Source organism: Coregonus lavaretus (assembly GCF_964263955.1).
Source record: "Coregonus lavaretus genome assembly, chromosome: 20".
Classification (NCBI taxonomy): Eukaryota; Metazoa; Chordata; class Actinopteri; order Salmoniformes; family Salmonidae; genus Coregonus; species Coregonus lavaretus.
In genome coordinates, this window is record NC_140007.1 from 6,724,263 (window position 1) to 6,738,880 (window position 14,618).

Sequence of the window (14,618 nt, forward strand, 5' to 3'; positions counted from 1 at the left end):
ATATTTATGTCAAATAGACAGTTCAGCTGTCCTGGGTTCAATTCTCTGGTTGTCTCAATAAACCTCCCCCCTCCTCTCTCTCTGCACACAAAGGTGGGAGATGAAATCCTGGAGATCAACGGCGAGAGTACAAAGAACATGAAGCACGCACGCGCCATCGAGCTGATCAAGAATGGTGGCCGGAGGGCACGCCTGGTCCTCAAGAGGGGCGATGGATCTGTACCTGAATATGGTGGGTGGAGATGTGATGTATGTTCCCTCCATACTATGACTAACATTACTGCCTCTGACTACTAACTAACACTAAAGGCCCCACACACAGGGCGGACTGTAGTCTGCAGTTTCTTGTTGCTGTGAGCAGGATTTCTCTGAGTGGAGCAATGCTTGTGTCTTCAGTGTCCCAATCCAGTGCTTTAGAATTGATTATATCATACCAACATAAGCTTGCATTATGTCTTATAGTCTTTGATTAACAAAGGATTTTCTGAATATTTTCTATCCCAGTGATGTCTGAATGACATTTAATGTTATTGCTCCTTCATCAGTGATTTATTGGCCATAGTATGTAATGTTCCTTTTGCTATGTAAATCAAGTCTTGTTATCGTCCAAAAACTGTATGTTCTGCTCACTCTAATCTGGAATTGTTTCTCCTTATTTCTGCTGAAAAAGGTCAAAGGATCCCACTCAGCCGTCAATTTGATAGGTTTTCCTTTTCTGTGCCAGACAGAACTACATTTCTCTTTCTCTTATCTCCATTGAGGATCTAAGCCCTCTGTTTTCTCTATTTTTGTTTATTTTTCTCTCTTTTTCCTCTCCACTTCTTTTCTCTGGGCTCTTCCTCCTCCCTCCAGCGATGATGGCTCCTCATCTCGCTGTTGGTACTATGAGAAATGACAAGATGGGAGAGCCCTGTTTCTACCTAATGGGCCAAAATCAGTCCACGGTTTGTAGCCAAGTCTGTTCCAACCCACCCTCCTAACCCTTTACCCTTTACCCTCCACCCCAACATCTCTTACCTACTTAACCCATCTCCCTCTACCATTTTCCCCCCTCTCCCCCTACCTGCACCTCCCTGGGTATGTGTTTGGTGCTGTGTGGCCTGGCTCACTCCTCAACTTGTACTGTGCTTTCATGGCCCATGTGAACCCATTCACACAGAATGCACTGCTTCTCCTCCTCCCACCTCTGAATGGATTCATGTCACTGCTCGCCTCCTGCTGCTACCATAACAACCCCTAATTGGGCAGAATCATGGGCAGAATGCTCTCCAGTTTTTTTGTTTTGTTTTCTCCTCTGTCAGGCTCTTTGTTTTTCTGTGGTTCCCATTCCCAATGATGATAATCGAATTGTTTATCATTTTGCTTTTAACGTCATAGCTGCTTGTTGTGTCATTGATAACACCAGCTCTCCACTTGCAATGTTTTGCATCTCTTGTGTTGCTGCCACCTACCTGGACCAACCCAATGCTCTCATAGAAAATATACTGTAGCAATTGTTTACTTTGATGTAATTTAGTTTGAGGATTAAAGTAAGTCATTTGTGTACAAATTTGAATAAACTCATCCTTGAGTTTTTTTTATTGTCCCAATTTGCAAACAAGTCACTGTTTATGGAAGTACATGGCAGCACATGGTTTCCATAAAAATGGCTGTATTGACTCAATACAGACATAAGCAATATCTGTATTGCTTGTATCTGTATTGACACAAGCAATTTGTGGGAATTGTCTGAGCTACCAAGCTTATATTATTTAGTTAGCTTAAACTCCATCCCGTCTGAGAATGTCTCTCATGTTCTTCTTTTGTTCTCACACAGACTCCAGCCATGACAGGCACTCTCCCACACCCGGGGCACAAAACTCTCCGGAAGTGAGAACCCTGCCACCAAACAGCCGTTATCACACCTCATCGGAGTCCAGTTATCCACCAGACCTTCACAAACCATCACGCCACAAGGATGCTGCGCAGGGCCGAGACAGGGACAGGATGGAGCACCAGGGCCGGCACTTTAACCCCCACCACCATCACACCTGGAACAACAACCACAGCCACACCACCCCCAGCCAACACTACCCTGAAATCAGCGGCGGCAACAATAAGAAGAGCCGGGGCCGCAAAGTCAAGAAGTCAGAGTCAGAGAGCGGCATCTCAAAACTCTTAAAGACTCTGCGTAAGGACAGCTCTGGGAAGAAGGCTGCTGCTGCAGCAGCGGAGAAAGAACGAGAGTGGGAGCTCTCCGCCAGTACCAGTACTCTAGACCGGAGTTACGGTCGACCACGCCGCGTCTCCCTCGACCGCTCGCCCACCCGTAAACAGAACGCCTCCCCTGACCGACGGCGGGCCAAGTCCATGGACCGCAGGGCGGAGCGAGCACACCGAGACCGCACACCCGAGAGGGAGTACAATGACAGAGGGTTCCTCAGTCATGCAGCTACTCCTGAACGACCACTCTATGACCGCAGGCTCCTGAGGGAACCGCAGACCCCGGGCCGAGCCTACATGGAGGCCACCACCCCAGAGCGCCCGAACAAAGGGGCTTCCTCCCTGTCTCTCTCCAGGGGGCGCACTCCCGACAGAGGCAGCCTGAAGAACGGCAACCTCCTGAGGGACTCGTCGGCTGAGACGAGGGAGGAGAGGTACGGGATGAACGGAACACCAGAGAGACGCTACAGGTCAGAGAGAGACTCGTCTCCAGACAGCAGCTATAGCAGGGAGGAGCTGAACTACTACAGCACACTGAAGAACAATGCCTCCACTCACAACCACGCCGGCTACAACAACGCAGGACACCGCAACAACGCAGCAGCAGGACACAGCAATGCAGTAGGACCAAACAACGCAGTAGGACACAACAACACAGTAGGACACAACAACGCAGTAGGTCGCGCCCCGAACCAGTTCCCCGAGCCTAAGAGAAGGCTTTACAAAGAGAGCCCCAAGGACCTCAGCATCTGAGTGGACAGAGCCTGGCCCCTGGCCCCTGGCCTCTCACCCCTCAACCTGTCGAGACCACAGTACGTACACTGGATTTAGACTTCTGAGGAGATTAACTCATGTGATTTATCCAATCGCCTGGTTGATTGATTCATTGATTTGACTACTTGTGATCCCAGACAGAGATTCATACCACAGCAGGAGTACAATCTTTGTTTTAGTTCATACTGTATGTTTTGTTTCTGTTCTCATTATTTTGAGCATAACTGAGGTTGTTAATACTGTAGTGAAGGTATGTGTATGTGCCTATCAAATCACAAATGGTGATTTAGCATATTTTTTGGCATTTCTGTTTGAAACCTCAGAGGGAACACATACAGTCGCTAGTGAAAGTCTACACACCCCTTGCACATTCTTCACATTTTGCTGCCTTAAAATGTAATCAAAACATTTATTAAATGTGATTATTTTTCTACCAATCTACAAAATCTACAAAAAAAAGAAGAAAAAAAAAAGATGTATTAATTGCATAACTCTTAGTGCAACATATATCCATTGTTTTTGTCAAAATGTCTCAAGCTCAGTAAATGTGGTTGGGAATCATTGATGGCCAGCAATATTTCAGCCTTGTCTCTGATTTTCAGGACTGAGACTGAACCACTCACACTTTACACCTCTTGGATAGCCCTCCTGGTGGATCTTTGGCATTAAAATGTGTGTTGTTGTCCTGCTGAAAAATATAACTCTGTCCCAGGGTTAGGTTTTCAGAAGACTACGGCAGGTTTCCCTATAACTTTTTACCTGGGCTTTGCTCCTTTCATGTTTGTTTTTTTATCCTGACAAACTTCCCAATCCCTGCCGGTGACAAGCCTACCCATAACATGATGCTGCCACCACAATACTTGAAAATACAGAGGGTCTCCCTCTGTGTTGTATTAGATTTTACTCAAACCTGTAGTTTTTATTTAGTCCAAAAAGTTTATTTATTTGCTGTTTTATCTTGCAGTATTATTTAACAGCCTTGTTGCAAACATAGTTCATGATTTGGAGTGGATGTTTTAACACAGGCTTCCTTCTTTTCACTTCATCATACAGGCCACTAATGTGGAGTGAATGCAATGTTGTTGATCCTCTATATTTTCAAGTATTGTGGTGGCAGCATCATGTAATGGGTATGCTTGTCACCGACAGGAAATGGGGTGTCAGGAAAAATATATATATATGAAAGGAGCAAAGCCCAAGTAAAAAGTTAGACTGCGTAGACCGTAGTCTTCTGAAAACCTAGAGTTAATTAATCCCAGACACACCCGAATGGCTTTCCAATAGGTGTTGAGTGTTCCAGGCTTAGTCCTGACTTAAATCTGCTTGAAAATCAGAGGCAAAGTTTGAATATTGCTTTCCAGCAATGATTCCCAACCAAATTTACTGAGCTTGAACAATTTTGACAAAAACAATGGGGATATGTTGCCCTAAGAGTTGGTAGAATCTTATTCAAAATGATTCACTGTTTTTTATGTTCTATAATATTTATTTCACTTAAAAAATGTGGAGTAGGTTGTGTAGATCTATAGGAAAGAAAATCTAATGTAATCCCTTTTTAGATACAAATGTTAAGTTAGCAAAATGTGAAGAGTGCCAGGGGTGTGTAGATTTTCACTAGCGACTGTATGTGTTCCCTCTGAGGTTTCAAACATGCTCCTTACTGTGGTAACTGGTACTTCATGATGGGCTTGTTTTTAATATGTTTTTGATGTCATTTTCCACCTCAGAATTGCTTTATAAAGCAAACTATAGCACAAGACGTTGGTAGGACAGACATTTTATGGACGACTGCAGTGTACATACCTAAGTGAATATCATACAGAGCAAAGGCAAACTCAAATTTTATAACCAATGGTAATTTTTGAATGAAGTAATATATTTGAAATCATCCTTTTTGCATTTGTCTTGCTATTTATTTTCTCGGTAAAAGCTTAAAGTACCAAATTATATGCCCCATAACCTGAAAAAAAGAATAATTGTTACCCCTGCTGGATTTGCTGTAGAATTGCAGTTCTTTATTCTAAGTTGGTAAGAAAATCCTGATAAATATTGATCAACGGCCCACTGATTCCATACAGGTGATATGGGAGTAGTTCCTCTCTTCCTCTCCCTGCCCAAGGAAATGAGGTGATGATGTAATTATGTAAGGGAAGATGTTGTGATGGTAACAGATGGAAAGTTCCGGTACAGAAGTGGGCTTATCTGCCATGCTGAGCCATGCTGTCACGCCACTGGAGTATGACTGCTGCTTTAACCGTGTTTTTCTGTGTATTCTCTGTTTTATGTTTCACAAAACATCTAAAATGATATAGGAAAAACTACAACAAATGCATTCTTTTATCACTGTTGTTGCCACAGTACTGTAAAAAAAATTACGAAAAAATAACAATAAAAAATAACATTTAAAGAAGAAGTTAACCTGCCGGCCACCACCTGTACAGAATTTTACTATGTAACTAATAGGAACCTGTCAAGGAATAAAATGTTGCCTTTTTCTTGTACAAAAGATACATTTATGAGAAACCTCTGCAGTGAGGAATGTGATATTGTGTTTATATTTCTGAAATGGACCTGATGATTCATGGGAAATATGTTAATGTACTCTGAATCAGGTATGTAAAGACATTCTAAAAATGGATGACTGTATTTGGTCAATCAGAAGCTGTTTGTTGGTTTGAATATCTCTTGATGGTTAGCCTGCCTTTGTATTATAAAGCACTTGTATGCAGTCTGTGTTCTTTAAGCATTATTTCTTGCAATGTGCTCCAGACATAATGTTATCTCTGTGTTGATAAAAGCAGTACATGCATATGGGCCAATCTTTTTTATAAAACACTATGCATATATAAATACTACATTGTTCATAGCTTTATTTGACCCATGAAGCTATACATAACATTAGTCTAAGTACAAGTAGATGTGGACTTATCCAGTAAAGCTTCTTTCCTTGAGAGGGATCACAATGTTTATGTAGCTATCAAAAGAAGTCTGTGAATGCTATTTTTATTATCAAATAAAGTTTTCCATACAAATTCAAAATAATTTTTCTCTACAGTGGCTTGCAATTATATTCCCAGGAGATTCCTATTGACATGATTTACATTTTAGATTCCCTTTGGAGTGCAGCAACCACAGGTACAGGAGTGCTGCATTTTCAGATTGATTTATTATTTACCAAGGTACCTCAGTATATGTAAACACAACACTTTAGTAACAAAAAAACGTGTCTATCTGACATTCCAGATTTGTCTGACTAGCAGAGGTTTCGGTAGATAAAAGAGGAATATCTAACTGTATATTAATTCACATCAATATCTCCTTGTTACCCGTTGACAGAATAATTCAGTATGTACATCACAGAAGTGAAATGAATCTACTTGTTAATAATGGACAAGGTAATGGGATGGAATGTCAGGAAACTGCCTGCTACAGTAGCACATACTGTATGGATACCCACAGCTGTTAACAAGCAACCCCGAGGCAGCTTTTCAGCTATGCTGTCATCTTTTGGTGGTTGTGTGTTTTTTTCCATTTCAAGTATTGAAATGCATAGCAACAGCTATTACTTTCAACTTGAGAGGGGTCTTCTTCTTATCATACAAGCCATATCAGAAACCTAGCCAACACTTGGGACAAATTCAGGCTGAAGCTGTAATGATAGCACGACAGTGTACTCTTTATGCTGTGTCTGTTTATTCCCTATATAGAGCACTACTTGTCTCTGGTCAAAAGTGGTGGTGCACTATTATGGAGAATTAATAGGTGTCATTAGATTTCCCTTCAGAAAATAATAGGGTTAAGCCTTAGCATGTAAATGAACTTTGAATAGACATGCAGGCATTTGGTTATTACTCCATAGTGATCCATACCATAGCTAATGTAGGGGAAAACCTTCAGGATATTTTTATTTCTTATTTTTTATTTAACTAGGCAAGTCAGTTAAGAACAAATTCTTATTTACAATGACGGCCTACACCGGCCAAACCCGGACGACGCTGGGCCGATATGCGGGTGCACGCACAGCACTGAGCCTTCACAGCATATGACTCACTCATAGCTTTAACTGCTGATTTATGAATGTGTTTTTTCTACCATCTAGATGAAAAAAGCAAATTGGATGAAATAAAATTGTATTCGCCACCTACACAGTTTACAGCAGGTATAAAAGGTGCAGCAAAATGCTTGTGTGCTAGCTCCCTCAACACTGCAGTACAATATGTGAATTAAAGCAGATGTGAGCAAGTTCTTTGCACGTTTCTCACTCACCAAGCAATCCTTCCCCAAGCCACTTCAACATTTGTTACCTTCCCAGGGAGGTACCTATATGACCTACATGTAGTTCAACTAGTATAATTGCATCCTAATTGAATTTTGCAGTAGCTTGGTGGTAGGTTCTAATTCTCACTTTTTCTGTTTAATAGGTTTAGGGCTCTATTCAATCAGATCCGCTGTAGCCGACGTCTGCATAGCCGTTGTTTTGGCGGTGTCGGAGGTAGAATTGCGTTAAAGCTGTCAAATCCACAAGCCACTCCTGGCAGTATAGCTAAAGTAGACATTGCCATTGCCTGCACAGAGTCGCATTAAGAGAAATCCCATGCAGTTCAAACACTGGAATATGAGATGTAATCTACACCTCGTTTAGGCTGATAGAAAGCCTCATTATTTTATTTAATGCATTTCAATTTGAGTGCAGTTATTATATAGCCAGTACTTTCTGGTTTTGAACATCTAATGCAAGTGGGATGGGTGAGGCTTCCTGACAATGATCAAGAGCAGCTGCTCACCGTTTTGACAGCTCCAACGCAGTTACACCTCCCACACCGCCAATACAGCAGATATGAGGGTGTCAGCTAGCACCAGTTAACGCTTGATCTGATTCAATCTAGGCCTAAATTACACATTCTGGTAACATCTGACTCCAGAGTGATCTATTCTTGCAATTTGTAGTCAATGACATTTCAGATTTAGATATGATATTTTTTCACTAAGTAGTTTGGATGTAATGAAATACATTTTGAAAAGTAACTTCAGTTAAGTAAACTATCGTTTTATTAAGGGTAGCTTTAGTATAGCTTAACTTCTTCCATTGTGAAGTAATTGGTAGCTTGGTATATTTTCAGAGTAGCTTCCCCAACACTGTTCATTTGTGTGTTTATGTCAAGTTCCTGTTAGAGCAAGCAGTACATTTCTGAAATGATGAAAGCAAAGACTTCTATACAGAATTAATTGGATGTCACGACTTCCTCCGAAGCTGCCTCCCCTCCTTGTTCGGGCAGGCTTCGGCGTTCGTCGTCACCGGTCTTCTAGCCACTGCTGCTCCATATCTCATCATTCCATTTGTCTTGTCTTGTCTATTACACACACCTGGTTCATATCCCCTCATTAGTACATGTATAAGTGTTCCCTCTGACCCCCTTGTCCTTGTGGGTGATTGTTTTATGTGAGATGAGTGTAGCACGGTGGAGCTACCTGTACTTTGTATTGCCGGGGTATATTTTCCCCGTGTGCCTGTATTTGTTCCAGTGCGCCTGTTTTGCGCACTGGACTGTTGACGCTATCCAGCGTAACTGTGTACTACGGAATAAACTCTGTATTCAGTGATTTACCCTCCTGCGCCTGACTCCTTCAAATCACACTCTCACATTGGAAATCATGAGGGGTAATGCGCCTACACCTCCCTGCCTGTCTTCACCCCAGACCCTAATCTGGTCTGTGGCCAGTGATTGATTGGTTGTTGTTTTCCTCAGCCTCTTTCTGCTGGTGCTGGATTGGAGCAGGTTGCTTGGCGAGCGAGCATATCTGTATTCAACTAGAGATCCGATGGTATGACGGTTGCTATAGCTACGCTATGAAGGTCATTATGAGAGCGTTCTCGAGGTTTGTTTTGCTCCAGCCTGACAGATATTTCTGCACAACTGAGCACTGAGGTGAAGGAATCTCATGTCACTCCCTGAGTTGCTTTCATTTATCACACAGACAGACACAGCTTCTAGTCAGAGGGAAAAAGGTATGGATAACTCATATTTCATCACTGATTAAACTGATTCAGTATCAGTAAGACACAGAAAAACTAAAGCATGCTATACCTTATACTATACTGTACCAGTCAGGGGCATTAATAGGCAACCTGTCCAGCCAGGTCACCTGTGATACAAGTCAGTATTCGACATCCATCCATGTCTGAGGATGTCAGGAGATGACGTGGAAACCAGCCACTAGGGGCAACAGTGAGCGCTGTTAGAGCTAGTTGTCAGCTATTAATGTTCTATTGTGATCGAAAGTATTTGTGTCTGTGTGTGTGTGTGTGTGTGTGTGTGTGTGTGTGTGTGTGTGTGTGTGTGTGTGTGTGTGTGTGTGTGTGTGTGTGTGTGTGTGCGTGTGTGTTTGTGTGTGTAAAATAACCCCTGTGTGTTTCATTTAACCTCAGGAACACAAAGATCTCTTGATAAGATGAACTGCACTTCATCCGATTAGGTCTTTCACCTCAACAACATTGTGTGTAATTACTGTAGATCAGCAGCTATAGTCATGTCTGCGTCTTAATCTATGTACTGTACCCCACTGAGTCATACATAGCCTTGCTTATTCGTGTCATTGTCATTGTCAATCCCTTATAAGCAGCATACAGTCGCATTACATTCTCAGTACAAGATGACCTGTGATTGACATCAGATTACTGTTCCCTTCTTAAAATCTTTACCAAAGCTATGATAACACTTGACTGTACACAACATTTGTTGAATCATTTGCTATTTCATGTACTGCATTCAAGAAGCCTTTGTGCTGGTTGGAAAACGTTTGTTAGTATCCATTGACTCAAAATATACAATATATTCTAAAATTTGCAAAACATGAATGAAAAATAAAACAATAATATATATATATATATATATATATATATATATATATATATATATATATATATATTGATTACATAAGTATTAAACCCCCTGAGTCAATACATGTTAGAATCACCTTTGGCAGCGATTATAGCTGTGAGTCTTTCTGGGTAAAGTCTCTAAGAGCTTTGCACACCTGTATTGTACAATATTTGCACATTATTCTTTAAATAATTATTCAAGCTCTGTCAAGTTGGTTGTTGATCATTGCTAGACAGCCATTTTCAGATCTTGCCATAGATTTTCAAGCCAGTTTAAGTCAAAACTGTAACTAAGCCACTCAGGAATATTCAGTGTTGTCTTGGTAAGCATCTCCAGTGTAGATTTGGCCTCGTGTTTTAGGTTATTGTCCTGCTGAAAGGAGAATTTGTCTCCCTCTAGGAATTTGCCTGTGCTTAGCTCTATTCCGTTTCTTTTTATCATGAAAAACTCCCTAGTCCTTGCTGATGACAAGCATACCCATAACATGATGCAGCCACCACCATGCTTGAAAATATGAAAAGTTGTAGAGGGTCCCTCCTCCTCCTCGAAGGGGTTCTTCCCACAGCATAGGGTGGTGATGATGCAGTGGCGGAACTGCTTGTTCATCAACACATAGATGAGGGGGTTGTACAGGGCTGAGCTCTTTGCGAAGAATGCCGGGACAGTCATGAAGACGGGGCCGAACTCTGATCCCTGGTTGCAGAAAATACACCAGGCGACGCTGGCGTAGGGCACCCAAGACACTAGATAGGAGACAACCATCATGATAACCATGCGGGTCACTTCCCTGTCAGCCCTCTGGGTGGTTTCAGATTCCTGCTGGGCGGCGGCAGCTGCCTTGACGGCGCAGAGCAGGTTGCCATAGCAGAAGGAGATGATGAACAGGGGAATCGTAAAGTGAGCGATGAACATGTAGATGACAAAGGACTCGTTGTTGATCCCGGGGGCGCGTGTGTAGTAGTCGATTCCACATGAGCACTGCATGCCCTCAGGGATATAGCGAGACCAGCCGAACAGAGGGGGCATGGAGCAAGCAGAAGCCATGATCCAGGTGAAGGCCACACCCATGATGGCATGGGTCTCCCCAAAGCGGAAGTTGCTAATAGGCTTGCAGACGACCAACCACCTCTCAATAGCCAAGACAACCAGGGACCACAGCCCATTCTTCCAAAGACGAAGTAGCCATGGATGGAGGTGTACATCGTAGTGGTGAAGCCGCCGATTATCATGAAGAGATCGGCCACAGCCAGGTTGAGCAGGATGTAGTTCAGGGCGGTCCTCAGCTTTTTGTGCTCGATGGTGACATAGAGTGTGAGGAAGTTGATGGGGAAGCCAGTGAGGATGAGGAAGAACATGCAGGCAGCAATCAGTGAGTACGCCGCCGGGCTGACAAGGTAGTACTGGGGGTATTCATAGGGGCTCCTGACAATGCCAGTATCATTGGACATAGGGACGTAGAAATCTGGTTCCTCTGTGCCGTTCATGGTTGTGGTCTTGCGGTGGCAGTCAGCCCTTCAGCTGGTTTCGTTTGGTCCGGCTATACAGAGAGAAAGATGAAAAGGGAACCTTTCCATGAATGCACCAAGGACGTTAGGCTCCTGATTTTATAGGCAGACTTTAAGGTGTTAGATCCGTCAGCACAATATGACTTAGGCCACTGTTAGTATATAATCCAGCCACTACCGCAAACATAACTGGCAACTCATCAAGTTACTATGATTACACCTGCTCATACCTATCAGGAAACTCTGATGATGGCGTAATCTGAAACGCTGCATTGGTTGTGATGCACTTAGGCCTCCTCCATATACCCAAACTTTTTATCACTTTGTTAAATTTACAAGTCTGTCCTTTGAAGATACTGTATATTCCAATATATTCTAGAGACATGTTTGAAGCTTCATACTCCGAGCCTAAAAGAGTGAAGAGACGGGGTGCTGTGGGAGATGGTTTATTATAATTGCCGATAAAGAAAACCTTTACGCTGTGGTAATTCTGTGTGCTTATGTTTTCAGTATTATAGTTGGTGCTTATTGTGTGACCTTAACATTTTAAGACTTGCTCTTTATAACTAGAAAAAAAAACTTTCATCAGCTTCAAGCCTTCTATCTAAGAAATCCATCATTCTCCATTTCCCGCACTGCTGCACCGTACAGTATGTGTGTGTGAGTGTGTGTGTGCGTGCATGTGCACATTTGTGTGCATGTGTGGGTGTGTGCGTGTGTGTGTGTGTATATATGTATGTGAGAGAGAGGATAAATCACGCGTTTCAATTTAATTTCCTCCGAAACTTCATTTTCCTTAATCATACAAACCTGTCAATCAAAAGTTCCTGTTTTAAGACCTTAAAAGGTTATTTCAAGAGATTTTACCTGCTGCATATCTTATGCTCTCATTTAGCCTAAATCAATCATACAGAGAGAGACCTTCCAAAACAATAAAATGTGAGAAGTAGTATTTTGCAGTAATGCTGTGTGTGTATTCTTACCCTGCTGAAAAAAACAGCACAGACAAGCAGGTTCTGGAGAACAGCCTTTGTTGTGTTTTGGCTGGAGACCAGCCTTCATTGTGTTTTCAATAGAGACCAGACTTTGTTGTGTTTTTGCTGGAGACCAACCTTCATTGTGTTATCACTGGTGACCAGCCTTCGTTATGTTATCGCTGGTGAACAGCCTTCGTTGTGTTTTCGCAGGTGACCAACCTTTGTTGTGTTTTCGCTGGTGACTAGCCATCATTGTGTTTTCGCTGGAGACCAGCCTTTGTTGTGTTTTCGCAGATGACCAACCTTCATTGTGTTTTCGCTGGTGACCAACGTTCATTGTGTTTTGGACACATAAGCTGGTCACCAGCATCCCAGCATATACTGGTCACCCACAAAATCAGCATCAAGTCACATTATGCTGGCTTGCAAAGTGATGTCTAATTCTTATTGGAATCCAGCCTGACTGGGGATAAGATTTTTTTTAAAATCTTGTATTCACCCACAATCTGCATTCAGAATGACTGCCAGGGTTAGGAAGATGAATAAATGAGACTACTTAATCCATCTAAACTGGAACAACCATTTCAGTAACGGGTGCAATAAGTCCAACTAACAGATTGGATTAGTTTAGAAATGTATCTTAGTGTAGCATTAAAGGTGAAATATATACAATTGTGTAAATGTCTAGTAGTTATGTCTAGATTTTTTTTGAATCCCTGGATAGCTTCAGGTACTATAAACAGGGTCCATTGTGGAACCATAACTGTTTTGCAGCATGTTCAGGATTTCTTTCAAAAGCGAGTCAGTATACCGAATAAACTAGATATCCTAAATAGTGTTGTGTTTGCATTGGCTCAAATATGCTATACTGCACTAACTCAGCCAGCCAGGAGTACCTGTAGGTGTGGATACAGAGATAAATTGCTTCATCCAGGAGAGAGGCTTCGTCTGAGCAGTGGTTGAAAATCATCCGAAAAAAAATGAAAAAAAATATTTTTCAAAAAGCTCTAAAAATGCCATATATCCAGCACAGGTATACATAATATGTGCGGGTAATGTCCATTCATGTGTGGTAGCGTTAGCCAGCCCTAAGCCAGATAACATTATGATAACAACAACATGTTATATAGGGCAGAGACAAAGAAAAATCAGTTTAATAGTTAATCTCATGCTATTTTACACATTTTGCCATGAGGCTGAGAGAAAATGTTGCTGTTTTAGAGCAAATGTCCTGCAATTCTACACATTTTTCCATGAGGCTAAGATAAAACTTTGCAGTTTATAGCTACAAAATTAATGTAATGGCTTATGATGTGTTTGTAACAAGTCCCAGGATTGAGACCAGGAAAACAGATAATACGTTTCCTGTAAAAGAGAAAGTTGGCTGGTTTCAGGAAAATATCTCTTAATAGAATTTAATAAACATGTATTTTCCAAAAGTGTCAAGGTTGAATGATCTGGTTCATTACAATTGCTTTGTAGAAAAATATTATTTCACAGTTGTCATTATCAATAGAAAAATATCTACATAAAACCACTATACATTCACATACTATGTTCTTAAACAGTACATACAGCTATTGCTATTCAATGAATTAGCATCTGTACCAAAATAAAGGCTATTCACTTAAAAATAGTGCAAACGTTCCAGAGGAACTTCTGGAGGCAATTAGACTTTAAGTCTGGGAAAACTCCAGGGTTGGATGGCATACCAGTTGAGGTATACAGTTGAAGTCGGAGGTTTACATACACCTTAGCCAAATACATTTAAACTCAGTTTTTCACAATTCCTGACATTTAATCCTAGTAAATATTCCCTGTTTAGGTCAGTTAGGATCACCACTTTATTTTAAGAATGTGAAATGTCAGAATAATAGTAGAGAGAATGATTTATTTCAGCTTTTATTTCTTTCATCACATTCCCAGTGGGTCAGACGTTTACATACACTCAATTAGTATTTGGTAGCATTGCCTTTAAATTGTTTAACTTGGGTCAAACGTTTTGGGTAGCCTTCCACAAGCTTCCCACAATAAGTTGGGTGAATTTTGGCCCATTCCTCCTGACAGAGCTAGTGAAACTGAGTCAGGTTTGTAGGCCTCTTTGCTCGCACACGCTTTTTCAGTTCTGCCCACAAATGTTCTATAGGATTGAGGTCAGGGCTTTGTGATGGCCACTCCAATACCTTGACTTTGTTGTCCTTAAGCCATTTTGCCACAACTTTGGAAGTATGCTTGGTGTCATTGTTCATTTGGAAGACTCATTTGCGACCAAGCTTTAA

General features: G+C 41.7%; 1 protein-coding gene and 1 pseudogene across 8 annotated transcripts in view; one reads left to right on the forward strand and one right to left on the reverse strand.

Moving 5' to 3' along the window:
• LOC311147829 (membrane-associated guanylate kinase, WW and PDZ domain-containing protein 1-like) overlaps positions 1-6,018 on the forward strand; it is a 202,062-nt gene extending 196,044 nt beyond the window's left edge. For 6 of the 7 annotated variants that reach the window (XM_084184626.1, XM_084184628.1, XM_084184629.1 and 3 more), the window contains 2 exons: positions 94-232; positions 1,817-6,018. In XM_084184626.1, coding sequence (XP_084040752.1) covers positions 94-232; positions 1,817-2,955 — 1,278 coding nt within the window. In that variant the 3' untranslated portion in view covers positions 2,956-6,018. Of the gene's footprint in view, positions 1-93; positions 233-852; positions 945-1,816 lie in introns of all 7 variants that reach the window. The other variant, XM_084184632.1, reaches the window with a different exon arrangement.
• Positions 5,030-11,341, reverse strand: LOC311147588 (rhodopsin-like; annotated as a pseudogene). The gene is made up of 2 exons: positions 10,335-11,341; positions 5,030-5,086 (listed from the first exon to the last, which is right to left on the reverse strand). The product of its transcript is annotated as a rhodopsin-like (transcript).
• Positions 11,342-14,618: the final 3,277 nt, after the last annotated feature.